Genomic DNA, 14,200 nt, shown 5'->3' on the forward strand with positions numbered 1-14,200 from the left:
AGTTTGTATTCTTCCTGTCACTGATTTGTTTGTAAGCTACTTTTGTATCGTTATCTACTTTTTTTTTTTAATGATTGTCCGTTTGTGTTTGTGTTTTGTGTCCTTCTTGATGTAATATTTTATATTTCTGGGGTTTTTGTGTCATAAGACTTTAAAGGGGAAGGCTAGTAACTGATCAGTGGGAATCAGTGGAAATGCTGGGAGATGATTGTTCCAATTCTTATGGGATTCATTCTAGAGTTCATTGTATATCTATTGTTGTGTGAAAGTGATTTGCTTCAGAATGGTCTCATATTCAAGTAATGTGCCGTTTAATGCTTCCAGGTTAGCGTCCCTGGTCAGTGACGGAGCATTAATCTGCACATTACTTGAATATGAGACCGTTCTGAAGCAAATCACTTTCACACAACAATAGATATACAATGAACTCTTGAATGAATCCCATAAGGATTGGAACAATCATCTCCCAGCATTTCCACTGATTCCCACTGATCAGTTACTAGCCTTCCCCTTTAAAGTTCTTTTTGTTGATCCCCATTCTCATGAAGCAAAGTTTTTGAAGTTTGTATAGTTGTATATGTCCTTGTATTTTTATGTATTTTTATGATGAATGAAATAAACCGAACTGAACTGATATTATGGTTATTTAGTTGCAGTTGGGTAGGTTAAAGTCTGAAGGTTTGATCAATAGCTCTACTCAGTTTTGTGATAGTTAAGGTTAATAAAATTCAGTGAAACCAACCAACCTCCTGCAAATATTTACGTCCGTGACATTGCAGTGTTGCCAATATAAGAGGGCGCAGTAAAGATTTTACTGCAATTTTTGGTCATAAACTGAGAAATTAGAACCTTGAATGCATTATCTAAATACAGCACTTGGCCGGGGGACCGTTCGAGCATAACATGTATCCCCCGAACCAATTCCCCATACCCCATTTGGATGACATCTTAGGCCAAAATGTTGTGAAATATGGCAACTGGGGACCATTGTTTGAATTTTGGGCATTTTTAAGTTGTTTTCACAGAACATACAATGAAATCCGATGAGAAATGAGGCTGGTATGGCACATTCAAGAAATGATAATTACATGTATGACATGGCATCCTATAAAAGTCGGAACAATGAGGGCGCTATTTGTGAAAACTTTTGCATTACTTAGAATAACCCCAAACCTCCATAGCAAGTATGAATACAATCAAGGAGCTTCGTGTCTGAAGCTCCTTGATACAATCCGACAAGAAATGTGACATGGCATCCCAGTCGGAACCCTGAGGGTGTCGTCACCACAAACTGTTGTGTCCTACTTGTAGAATGACCACCCATACACCTCCTTAGCAAGTCTGCATAACATCCGTTGAGAAACAATTTAGTTATTGCATAAAAGCAGCTTTGCAAATTTGACCTGATGGTGACCTTTGACCCTGTAAAAGGTGGAATAATGGATGCAGCATTACCAATAGGTACCGTATAGGCGTCTGGATTTGATTATGGTACATTGATATACAATATTTGGTTTATATGCAAACACGATTTATCTGTGTCTGTCTGTATGTATGTAGGCCTATGTATGTATGTATAATACATATACATTATTATTATACATATGCACGTGTGCTTGTGTACAGATATCTATGCCATCATTGCTATCCTGATAAATCCATGGACATGAAAAAAAAAACACAAAACAAAACAAAAACAAAAACAAAGCAAACAGAAAACAAAAAAAGCCTTTCCAAAGTTGCAAAGTAAGGTATTCACACAGTTGTTATTCTGAAGATTAAAATCAGTTTTGAAATGGCTGAGATATCCAAAAACAAAATAAACAAAATGATCCTTACAAAAGGTGGGTCCCACCATTTATTAAGACCCATTTGTTTTTGGATATTTCAGCCATTTCAAAACCAATTTTCAAAAAACTAACTTTGAATTCCTCTTAGAATTGTATGCTCTTTCATATTTCACAAGAGGTTTCCCATTATCTCACAAAAAAGTTGGAAACCTGAAGTCCTTTCTCAACCAAAACTATACCATCCCTTTAACAAGCCTTTGGAATAACAAACCTTATACTGTAAAAATGGATATTTTCGCGCGACTAATTTTTTGCGCTTGGCCGTGTCAGAAGACTTTCGCGTGTTTTTAATTCCGCGGAATCAAGACATCAAGTACTAGAACATATGGCATCCAAAAATATTCGTGTGCTTTTATTTTCGCGCTAGCTTCTCGTTGCGCGAAATGCGCGAAAATTTCAACACCGCAAAAATTTCCACTTTTACAGTAACGCACTTGAAAACACAAACCTTCAAAATGACACAACAAATGTTTGGATTGAAGAACCCTATTTCATTTTCAGATAAAGAACATCTAGGTACTGGGAATTTGTGTGTTTTGACATAACAAACCTGATATAATTTTTGGATGAACGAATATTCAAAATCATGAACATGACCCTCTTTTTTACATAGTCAGTAATAAAGCAATGAATGCTCACACTGTATATGCAAACTTCCTGAAGACTAGCCAAAGAAGAGAAGAACTAGGCAATGAGGATGATCAGGTGCAACTGCTGCTGTCAGGGGATTTGAACCACCGGCTTTATGATTGAAAGTCTGTGGTCTTAACCACGAGACCATGAACAAACAGTTCCTCAGTTCGCAGAATGTTTGCTGATACACTTGTACAACAAATGAAACGAGACCATGGCACACCATATAGCTTGTATTTCCACATGTACAAAGTAGTTTAATATCTCTCTTTTGTCACCATTTTTTCTTGTTTTTTTTTTTCAGAATACAATGCTCATTATCAATGAAATGTTTGCAAGATATGTAACAATGCTGTTCCAACAATGTTTTTGATGGAATAAACAAGACACAGACACACATGTACATGTATATACAGGACTTTGTACATAGCTGAAGACGATCATTTAGCAATAAACATTATGCAATAACTTCACACATCTCACCACTGATATCGCTGAATGTTAATCATGTTTGTGATTGAATACATAATAATTAAAGCTGTTTACTAAGTGACAGAATTTTCTATCTGCCAATAATTCCCCCCCCCCATTCCCTAAAATGACTGCAGTCAAATATTCCTCAAAATGCCATAAGAAAATAATAGCATATAATTTCATCAATGTGCAAATTTCCTCATACATATCACCATATTCAAATAATTTACAGTGCAGTGTTACATTGTTTACCTTCCCATGTAGAATACAATACTGGGAAAAACAAACAAAATTCATGAGCACAGATTTATCAAAGGATAGCAAAATATATCACTTTCTCTCTGGAAAAACAGCTTCGACATTGAAAAAATATATGTAGATTCACCAAAGAAAACATTAGTCAGCTTTTACACTGTAATAAATGATACAATTTTTCCAAACTTAATACAGCTCTATCTAGGGGTTCTGTCAAATTTGGAAGGTAAAAAAAGAAGAAGAAAAAAAAGTCATACATAGGTAGCTTTTTATTACAGACTAAATGTGATTATGGCTTCTGACTCAAACAAAATATACAAGTCACTGCATGAGAGATTGATCCTAGGAAAAAAACATTTTGATCCATAAATGCTTAAATCTAGCCGAAGATTTACTGGGCGTACGAAAGCAAGACATTGAAGGACCAAATCTCTCATGACTGAGCTTTTGTGTGTGTGTGTGTGTGTGTGTGTGTGTGTGTGTGTGTGTGTGAGCGTTTTTTTCCTTCCTGAGTTAAACAGGAGAGATGTCAACGATCTTTTGCATGTAAAAGAAAGAAAAAAATATATACCATAAGTATGCCACAATATTTTATATATATCACAAACAAGTGGCAGTTGTTTTTACTTTAGTCATTATCAAAACTATGCAGATAAACATTTATTGTAACTGGTGATAAATCATACAAATCAATAATTTGATATAAAAAAATAGCTTCCTCCAACTGTAAAACTATAAGTCTACATCTGCAAATTTGGGGGAAAAGTGTTCAAGAATTTTCTAAGGAAGCAAATAAACTAAACAATAACAAAGAATTAAAAAAAGACCCACGTAAACTCCATCAGTAAAATCAATTTGACCTATTGACTTCAAAATCTAGAATTACACAAATACATCTCAAGATCGCTGTTGGAGTTTTAATCCAGCTATGACTGCACTTAGTACAATATTCAACTTACATTAGTAAGGTAAGTAATGCAAGATTAAGGTTGAGCTATGCATCACAAAATCACAAACACCTAATGCACTAAAAATAGTTTGCTATGCATTTTCAGAGGTTTGAAACCCACACCCACCAGTGTAAATTTGGAAATTCACCCTTCTACATAAAGTGATTGTGTTTTTGAACTGATAGACAAGCAACTTAGATGGACACATGTCAGAGGAATGGATAATCTAATTTAAGGGAGTGTAACAGACATACCGCCATATTTTAAGTGTATTCAAAACATGATACACACCATTGTTCCCATCACTGTCATTATATGGCTACAAACATACAATATTATGTTCTCACCAAAGCTCAAGAGTAAAATACTTCTGACAGTGCGCTAAAAGTGATAGGAAAAATGAAGAGGGAATGTTAACAGGGAATAAGCATTTTTATTTGCCCTTCTACCTGGATTTTTAAAGGTATTGACAAAAATATTGCAGAACAAAGAAATACATGACTTCAAGTATATGTGTGTGTTTGTGTGTTATCTGTCAGTACATAATAATGTAGACTAACAGCCTCCAAGAAAACCCTGCTTAGAAGTGGCAAAAATGAATATTCTACAAATTTCATCAATATTTCAGTTAACCAGAAAAAAAAAGAAAAAAAAAGAGAAAGAAAGGGAAAACAAGAGCAAGTCTTGATGCAAAAACTAATGGATCTCAATAATCCACTGTTTTAGATATAACAGCCAATGAATGTCATCCATCCACTTACACTGATAGACGCTGATGCACGATGGATTATGTATCAAAGCTTCTATTCTATATTATCATAAACAAGCTTCGAGGCTAAAAGTTTGCTCTGATGGCAAAGATTAATCACTTGCTGTTCACTGCAATGCAAAACACAAGCAAATCTTTAGAACTTCAGTGCTTCCCTTGAAGTCCGTTCCACATCCAAGACTGTGCACGACTAGAGATATATCATGTCCCCATTATCTAAACCTAGCATGCTGCCCTCTGTAGGTGAGAGACTGCCAGTCAAAGTCATTCTATGCTATCAGAGTGCAAGATCTTTTTATGTGCCAGGAATATTTAACATAAAGGTACTAAAATGTAATGTAAGGGGGGGGGGGGGCTTGAGGCAGGATCTGGCAACATTTTACTGCTAGAGGTCTATGTCATTCCAACTTGGACTTCTTCAGTACACCTCCTGTACTTGTCTTCTCGGCTGCTGCCATGCATACTGCATCACACAACTCAAAATCTTTTACACCATCGACATCACAGTTTGTATCCTGCCATCTTTTACACAATTTAAACATGCTGTTAGCTGCAATGAAGTATCAAATACAGTAAACCTTGCCTAAGTCAAATCTATTTGGACTAAAGAAATAGCTTCGACTTATGAGGGATGAAAATCAATAGAATATAAAGAGAAAAGGACTTGAAAAGACCTTCAACTTAGGTGATTATTCGACTTACATGTAGGCGATGCCGACTTAAGCAAGGTTGACTGTACCTCACAAATAATAAAAGCACCTGCCAATCAGGTTGATATAACCTTGACTAGGTTCTCACAGCATCTCAATACAAACATGTCTTCATAAATAACCTTCAAATCCATGAATGCAGGAAACTGGCCTAAAATTAATATCCTCACAAAAACCAATGGCATTATGCTACAAAGAGAAAATCAATGGACATGAGGCCGAATGATGAGCCTGTGTAAAAGTGTTGCTGTACAACACATCACTCTGAATAAAGCATCTAATTTAGAGCCTTAATAGTTATGGGCAGACCATACCAATGATTTACTTAACGGTCATTAATTTTGAATGTCAATCATTCGATACTGTACTATATAAAGCAAAACTTAATCATGCATTCTTTCCTTCTTATTTTTGTTTTCCATGAAATGGTCTCAAGTACAAATTTCTTTTTTTTTTTTTTTGAAATGAAACTGACAACATATTTGCATGATTCTCCTCAACATGATGGGGAAAAAATTATATCAAATGCATCACAAATTCATTCCTCACAATCTTGTAAACAGAGCCTCTAACTGTATTCCTCAAGCTGTGCAAAACAAATCATTCAGCGAGTTACTTTTCTACACTGAGTCAAATATCCGCATTCAAGATGCCAGTGGCATTCCACACCTTATGATGTGCAGACAGTATAAGTTCTTTAAACATTTGTCTAATTTCATTGTCTAAGTTTACAATATAAACATTTTACTAATACAATTCCTTACTGTCACTACCTTGATTTAAAACACTTTTGTCTGAATCTCAACATAAGACAGATTTGGCAATTCCTGGTTACCGTTCTCCAGAAGAAATGGACATCAAAAAGCCCATTATAATTTTTGGGAAACACAAAAATGAAAAAAACAGAAAATACAAAGTGGTATGATTTACAAGCTCAATATCTTATGGACCAGGGAGGTGTAAGAAAAGGAGAGACAAACCCTGCTCTCCTTTGAAGGATGCGCGGCACCGCCGAGAAGTTATGCGCATAACTACAGGTGGAAATCAGGTGCTTTGACAAAAGAGAGCATCAATAATCGGGACTAGTGCTCTCACATCTAGAAATACTTGCCCCTACTGCATTTCGCTCTCTCTCTTTCAATGTGATGGCAATAATGAATTTGTGTACCTTGAATTGGAGCAGCGAATCAAAATGCAGTGTAAAACTGACAATTTTAAAAGCAAATGGTTTAAAAGCACACTGGTGCTCGCTTTAGCGGAGTACTTTATCTGAAAGATCAAAATATCGAAGATTAAAGGATAGAAAACTAACATGTGGAAATGTGCGCATTATACAAAAATATTAGGTTTTTAAGAGGGCCTAATTTTCATTTCATTTCGATTTGCGCATTACGAAGAAACTAGAAATATATGTTTATAATATTGAATTCTTTCCTAAACTACTCTTAATCAATTCGAGTATTTCATTAAAAATTTTACGGGGGAATAAAGCTTGTAATTCAACGAAAAGCGAAATGCGTTCTTCGTCTCCGAACTTCGCCTTGCAACTAGAGAGGTGCAGAGCATGACTTCAAAGCATATAGTGGAATGCTAGACATCCCACTGTAACGCTTTGAACCAAAACATGTGTTTGCATGAATACGAAGAGTTGTCTCTCCTTTTCTAACACCTCCCTGTATGGACAAAACATATAAGCAAATTCAATGGCACTCAACTCCAGTACTACTCCACAATGACTAACATCATCTCCACAAGAACTCTTTTTTTTTTCTTTTAAATAATCAAATCACAAACGATATCAAGTGTTCTGTGGAAAAGACCAGATTTCATAAAATATCATCACCCGTTCTATCTCATCAAGTTCCTCAGCAGTCCAAGTAGCTTGCATCAACCTTCCACCAAGTTCTCCATTTGCGATTCCAATTTCAAAGCTGGATGGGCATAATCACAAAAATCTCAGGATGTGCCTCAGATGGGCTGCTGACTCACACTGTAGCCAGTGTTCTCTTTAGAGTCATAAAACATATAATGCATCGTTAGAGAAGAAAAAAAAAAGTGTCTTTGCTTCACGTGAGTTTGATACAATGTCAGTACTTCTTCAAGCAATGATGGGGAGTCTGCAAAGCGTAAAGAATGTGTGACGCACCGACCACAGATCTGCTCACTTATTTGATGACATCGATGATGACGATGCAACAATGTCTCTTAGCATCATTTGAGTTCACAGATGGACCGCATCACTTTGTGAGCTGGCTCGATAAGGACGACACCCGACAACGACCGAGGGTGGTAGTGTCTGTTGACTGAGGCGGGGAGGGTGAGATCATAACGACTCTAACCGATCCTTGCAGGCATTGGCCACCACCTCCAGACTGTCACGATCCAACTCCTTGATGAGTGTCAGTACGGCCGATAGAATGCTGGCATTCTACAAGGCACAGAGACAAAAAATAATAACAATGATAATAATAATAATGATAATAATAATAATAATAATAATAATAATAATAATAATAATAATAATAATAATAATAATAATAATGATCATAATAATAATAATAATGATCATGACAATAATAACAATGATCACAATGATAATAATAATAATGATGATAATAATAACAATAACAACAACAATAACAATGATAATAATAAAAATGATAAGGATAAAAATGAACTTCATTCAAATACAATATCTGACAATTACGTCTATGCTCTTGAAAACAATGTATGGCTATGTGGCTGCAACCACCGAGTGTGAAATGGATTCACCATTTCCCAAGTATACTTGCGAGATTTTTTACTCAAATATATAGGCCTACCTAAAGCAGACCAGTAGGTACCCATGTTTTCCATTTTTTTCTGGTCCGTTCCTGAAAAAGTTACTGGTGCGACAGTGATTTTTTTCTGGTCAGGGACCGTCAGACCAGTGCCAGTGTGCAGCATTGCCTAAAGGAATACTCAAGACAGCAGGCCATCTAAAACTAGTGTTAAAAGAGTTTGCCTGCTTAAAGATATGTTGCTTAGCTTCCACTGAACATTGCAAATGAACCAATTTGTTCATATTGATATGGTCCTGCTTTCCTGTATGACGAACAAATCAACAAGGGTCCTCAATCATCTTTCCCCTACACCTTTGCCTCATTCTATCCCTTGTTATTCCTTATTCAATTTTGCAAAGGTTTGCTCCTGTTGATCTTAATTCAGCTTCCTTCATGTCTTGTAACTCTACTTACTCTGTTTGACATAGCCCACCACTTTTACTGATAAGAAGCAGTGAAGCCATGAATACATTACCAAAAAACCTCAATTTGTGGATTTGAGGGTGCTTTCCCTGTGTTGATAACTGCATAATTTCTGAGGCACTTTTCACAAGACCGAAAGAAACTCAGTTTACATGCTTTGCAGTTTATCATCTTTTGCGCGTAAATAATTTTTTGCCCTGCACTTAGACCAAATATATTGCTAAACAGTTTAGCAATCTGGTCTAAGTGCTGGGCAAAACAGTTAGATTTGATACACATCATGTTGCAGTCCCACACAGTACATTTTCAGAGAAATGATGTGAGAATGAATAAGTATTTGGTTGCATAACAAGTCATGAAATTAGTTGTTAAAAAATGCTACAGAACTCTCTACTCAATCTGAAGTTAGTGATTCTACCAATTGTGCATGAAGGATACCCTGAGGTTTCTCTAAATCACAATCTATTTTGTCCCTGGGGTGACAAGATCTCATATCTCCAATGGCGTATATTAAAAAAAAAACACCTCATTGCTCAATTCTAAATATAGAAAAATTGATATGGGATTACAACATCACAATTGCTAGTGTTCTTCCAAACATTGTTTCTAAATCATTTGATATTAACATTGATGTCATTTTGTGAAAATGTTGCAAAATAAAAAAACTCTTTTGCTCTTCTGAAAATCAATGTTTTTTGTTTGTTTGTTTTAGATTAGAGGTCTTGTTACACGAGGATGATGTGTACATTATTTAATTAGTGTGCTGAATCACTAAAAGATACACTGGATTGACACAACTGGTATGGAAGCAATGGCTGCTTGTATGCAGGCAAGCACAGGACGGACGGATTTGAATTCCCTCTGAAGGAGCAGACAATGAGGATAAAAAGCCTTGCCTAGGGACACAACCACTGCAGCTAGGGGACTTGAACCAGGGACCTTGTGACTCATGGTCCATGAGCTTATCCACTGAACCACAGCAGCTCCTCGCACCACAAAAAGCCTGCTATGAAACCTGCATTCACCCCATCCTCGTACCCTTCTCTCAGTCTTCCCGTGGTTTTGACATTGACGTGCATCATGTTTTATGCTTTCTGATCAATTATGGATGACTTCAGAGCTGCCAGCATTCATCAGGCAAACATAACGGAGGCTCCAAAGAGCCGTCGGGAAGATAGTCGTTCGTTTGTTTGTGCAGGCGCTTATATTCTTTTTGTCGGGAAATGAAGAGATAGTTAATTTTTCAGGAAGCCTCCAGCACAATCGAGACTTGGCATCTGTGTAAAACTGATCATTCAGCCACTCAATCCCTGATCAACTGATGAATGCTGAGAGGCGCACAAATTGCAAAACCAATACAGTCATTCCCAGGTACCTGCCTCAGATGTTAATGTGTTTTCTATGCGAGCCACATCACTTAAAAGGAGGTACTTAAAACAGAAAACTTGAGTCAGAAAGTGTTTCATACCACTCAGAAACAATTCAGGAAATCATCATAGGATGCATCAGGGAAAGGGTCTAATGATTTCTCAAGGCTCTTGCATACAGGAATACATTAGCAAGTAACGATTATCAACATAGTATACTGCTACTTAATTTCTTTCCAGATTTATGTTGACTCTGTATCACAAATCCACCAAAACGTAGCCAGACATGGATTTTTAGATTAGGGCAGATTCTGAAAGAGCGGACTCTAAGCTTTGAAATGCCGGCAGCCATACTAACTCAATACAAATGGACTTTCCCAACCCATCTAATGATGTAGAGAAAGTACACCCTCTAGAAAAGTGCTTACTGAAAGAAAAAAAAAGCTTTGAAGTTTAAGGTCTTTTCCAGAGCAATCTTACCCAGTGGTACTCTGTGCAATGAATGGGACAAAGAATAGGATGTAAAATTCCATAGCAACCACAATAATTAGACTAAACTGCACATGCATCAAGAATATTCTATTCACGACTAACATTAATTTTCAATGCAATATCATTATCATTTCAAATATTATTAGAGTTAAAAGTGAAGACTGTGTAAAGGATTTCTCCTGCTCCTAATCCATAAATTCTAGACAGCCTACATCAAACTGATAAAAAAAGTGTTCTAGAAAAACTGCAAAAGAGACAATTTCCCATTCATTTTATGATCCAAAACTGTAAAATTACATGGAAGATCTATACTCTTTCAGAAAATATAAAGAACTAAAGATTATTTTAGTTTACCTATTTTACCTAATTTAAGTCCTCACTTAGAATTGGGTTGTGTGACTTTTAGTTGGTTTGGTGATGCACGGTCACATACAGGACATATTCCCCTGATTATTTGTCCATTTTGTCCATTTGGTTTATAAATCATTAACCCGTTGAGGATGAGTCCCGAGTATACTCGGGCAAGGGTCTATGGGAAATGCCTGTTGTAGCAAAATTAGCCCGTCCTCAATGGGTTAAAGTTGAAAAAAAAAAGACACACGCACATAACAACTTCCAGATAGACCCATATTAAGGTATGATTCTGGAGCAATTGAGTCTGTTTTTTTTTTTTTTGTGGGGTGGGGGGTGGGGGATACTGCTAAGAGAAGGTCAATTAGTCCACTCCAAAGTTCTTCTCACTCTTAGATCAAAGGCCCTCCTGTGATCCCTCTAGACTCCTCCTTGACTTACCTAAAATTCTACCAAGTGGGAAAGGCTGTGACAAGTGGACCAAGAAACCCCCTGAGCTCAAAGAACTACCTTTCCACCACTGGTGACTAAGAGGTAGCAGGGGATTCGGTCCATCTGATGGGACAGAATCGGCATTTTCTACGTCTATGTCATTATCTGGCTCTCGCAAGGGACCCTACGGAAGACAGCACAGCGTGCCTTCCTCATTTTGCCTCTATCCTACTGATTATGGAGTGCTTTCTGATGGAAGCAATCTTATTCCCTACAATAAAACCATTACCCAGACTGCTGCTGCTTAGACTCGGCTCTGACCATCAATAAATACTGATTGTACTGTATTGCTTATCTTAGCATTCTGTTTGTGATGTAGAAGACATAGACTGAAAGATAAATACTGTTTGGCTAAAGTGGACACATCATTGGCAGGCTTTTGTGTGATTACAAGGATCTGGTGCCTGTGATAAAATAAATTTTTAGCTCAGGTCTCAATGGGTATTAACATGTGCACTGCTCATCAACTGTGACTATATCAAACAGTAATGTGCTGTGGCTCATTTACTGTGCAGTGAAACATATTTCTGTTCATTTTTAATCAAGGGTTTTTTTTAGCAATGAAGTAGCATTTACAGTTTCATGCTTCAATGCCACCTCCCCCTCTCATACCCACCTCCCCTACCTCCCCCCCCCCCCAAAGAAAACCCTTGATATGTCTAACTGAGCTCGAAGTATACAATCTGTATGCCTGCACCATACTGAGGTTTGCTGGGCATTACCTGTATCTGTGCTATAACTACACGCAGCACCATCGTATATTGAGAATTTGCTGGCTTCACAACAGCTCCATGTTTATATCTAGTGTGGGGACGGTCCCCTCCCTTGTTCATAGCTGCATGATTAAACCTGCAAAGTTTGGCGCAGTTCTTTCTTCTGGAGCCATTCTGCAATGTTCATCTGCTAGGGTGAACAGTATGTTCACGTCGGTGGAAAAAGATCATTTTCAATTTATCGCACTGCAGTGAAGAAATGACTTGTAAGTATGATTTGACAAACTGGGCAAATAAAACAAAATATTGTTTTTCGCTATGATTGATCTCAGCCTCCATTTCAGTGTCATGACATATTATAATTAAGGTATGATCAAGGAGATACGAAAGATGGAGTTTCAACTGGCTGTAATCATTCAAACAGCTGTCGATGTTCCTATAGATGCACAAAAGAATTGCACAGGTGCATTTGTTCCTTTGATGGTTGGGGTTTGAAGCCGCTGTCTTTATGAGCAATCTGAAGATCAATTTTGAATGTAACAAAATGTAGGCTATATTTTGCTTGTTTATTTACTATTTCATTTCATAATACTAAATGAAATGAATTTTCATCCTTTATCATAACGCATATAAAGCAGAAGTAAATCCCATACAGATATATGTTCAAAAGAGTAATCTAAACAGTATGTTGTGTAAGTGTTCAAAACTGTACCCTCATTAAAAAGCCTATTCTATCATTTTTTGATCACTTGCGACAAATGAAACTGATATAGTGGAATTTTCAAGTACAGTTCTTCATTCATTTATATGTCAGATCAGTGTAAAGACATGTGAAGTCAAGAAATTTTGAACTTTAATTCGTCAATCTTTGCACAATTTTTATTTGCACATACCCATGTTTGTACCAGAATGTACCGCTCATCTTTTGTAGAAGAGACAGCGAAAAGTAATTATCAACATAAAGACATATCTTCCTTCGAGAGTGGCTGGTCATTATGCAATGCCACATGAATCAATTGTCTTTCTATCTGTGGGGCGGCTCCAGTTTTACACATACTCCATATATTTTTGAGTGGTGGCATCAAACATGGGATGAGAGGAAATGGACTGTTGTGACTCCATCTTTTGAACCTCCTTTGGTAATGATAGCAATGCACAGCAAGAGAACTCACACAATTAGTTGATTAATGTGCTTACTTTAGTTTTGTGGCTGCTTACTGTCTTGTGCTTGGCAGGGGAGAGTTTGTCGGCAGGTAGTGGCTTCAGTCCCAGCTGTTCTCTGATTTTACTGCAGCAGGAAAACAAAAATAAGTGAGAGAAAGTTGTGAAGTGCCCATATGGAGACATGGAGACAGACAGACATACATACATGCCTTCATACAGACAGACAGAGATAGACAGACAAGCAGACAGACAGAAAGAAAAAGACGACAGATGGACATACATGTATAGACAGACAGACAGACAGACAGGCAAAAAGAATGAGAGAAACTGAGACAGACAGAAAGACAGACAGACAGACAGACAGACAGACAGACAGATGGACAGATACAGAGACAGAGAAACCTATTCAGGCCTGGATATTAATGTTTAATTGTAAAAGTGGATTGTATGTGCATTAACTGTCCAGCGTCTGGAGCTGATGGTGCATTCAATACCTGCGGGAGTGATCATAACCCACTTTAAAAGGTTATTGCACATTCATAACAGGGCTGTCATGTATAATGCATACACAGAAACTCTTCATTGCCATAATCATCTGTCATTTCAAACATTACCCGCAAGCAAAGTGACAAAATTCTAAAGAATTACATACATGTTCACTGGCAGACTAAAATCCATAATATTCATGAGAATAAGGTAATTTCTACACTTCGACGAATAAAATTCCTAAAATGA

At 37.0% G+C, this 14,200-nt stretch overlaps 1 protein-coding gene across 1 annotated transcript in view; it reads right to left on the minus strand.

Annotated features, from left to right (window-relative positions):
- Nucleotides 1-7,942: 7,942 nt before the first annotated feature.
- LOC139740315 (cilia- and flagella-associated protein 410-like) overlaps nt 7,943-14,200 on the minus strand; it is a 97,786-nt gene continuing 91,528 nt past the window's right edge. Inside the window, exons 5-6 of the mRNA XM_071650909.1 lie at nt 13,499-13,589; nt 7,943-8,069 (exon numbers count right to left, since the gene is read on the minus strand). Of these exons, the coding sequence (XP_071507010.1) occupies nt 7,965-8,069; nt 13,499-13,589 (196 nt within the window). The 3' untranslated portion in view covers nt 7,943-7,964. The remainder of the gene's footprint in view (nt 8,070-13,498; nt 13,590-14,200) is intronic.

The sequence above is a fragment of the Diadema antillarum genome, unplaced genomic scaffold, assembly GCF_040938485.1.
Source record: "Diadema antillarum isolate AM-2024a unplaced genomic scaffold, OU_Dant_1.0 seq00000847_RagTag, whole genome shotgun sequence".
NCBI lineage: Eukaryota > Metazoa > Echinodermata > Echinoidea > Diadematoida > Diadematidae > Diadema > Diadema antillarum.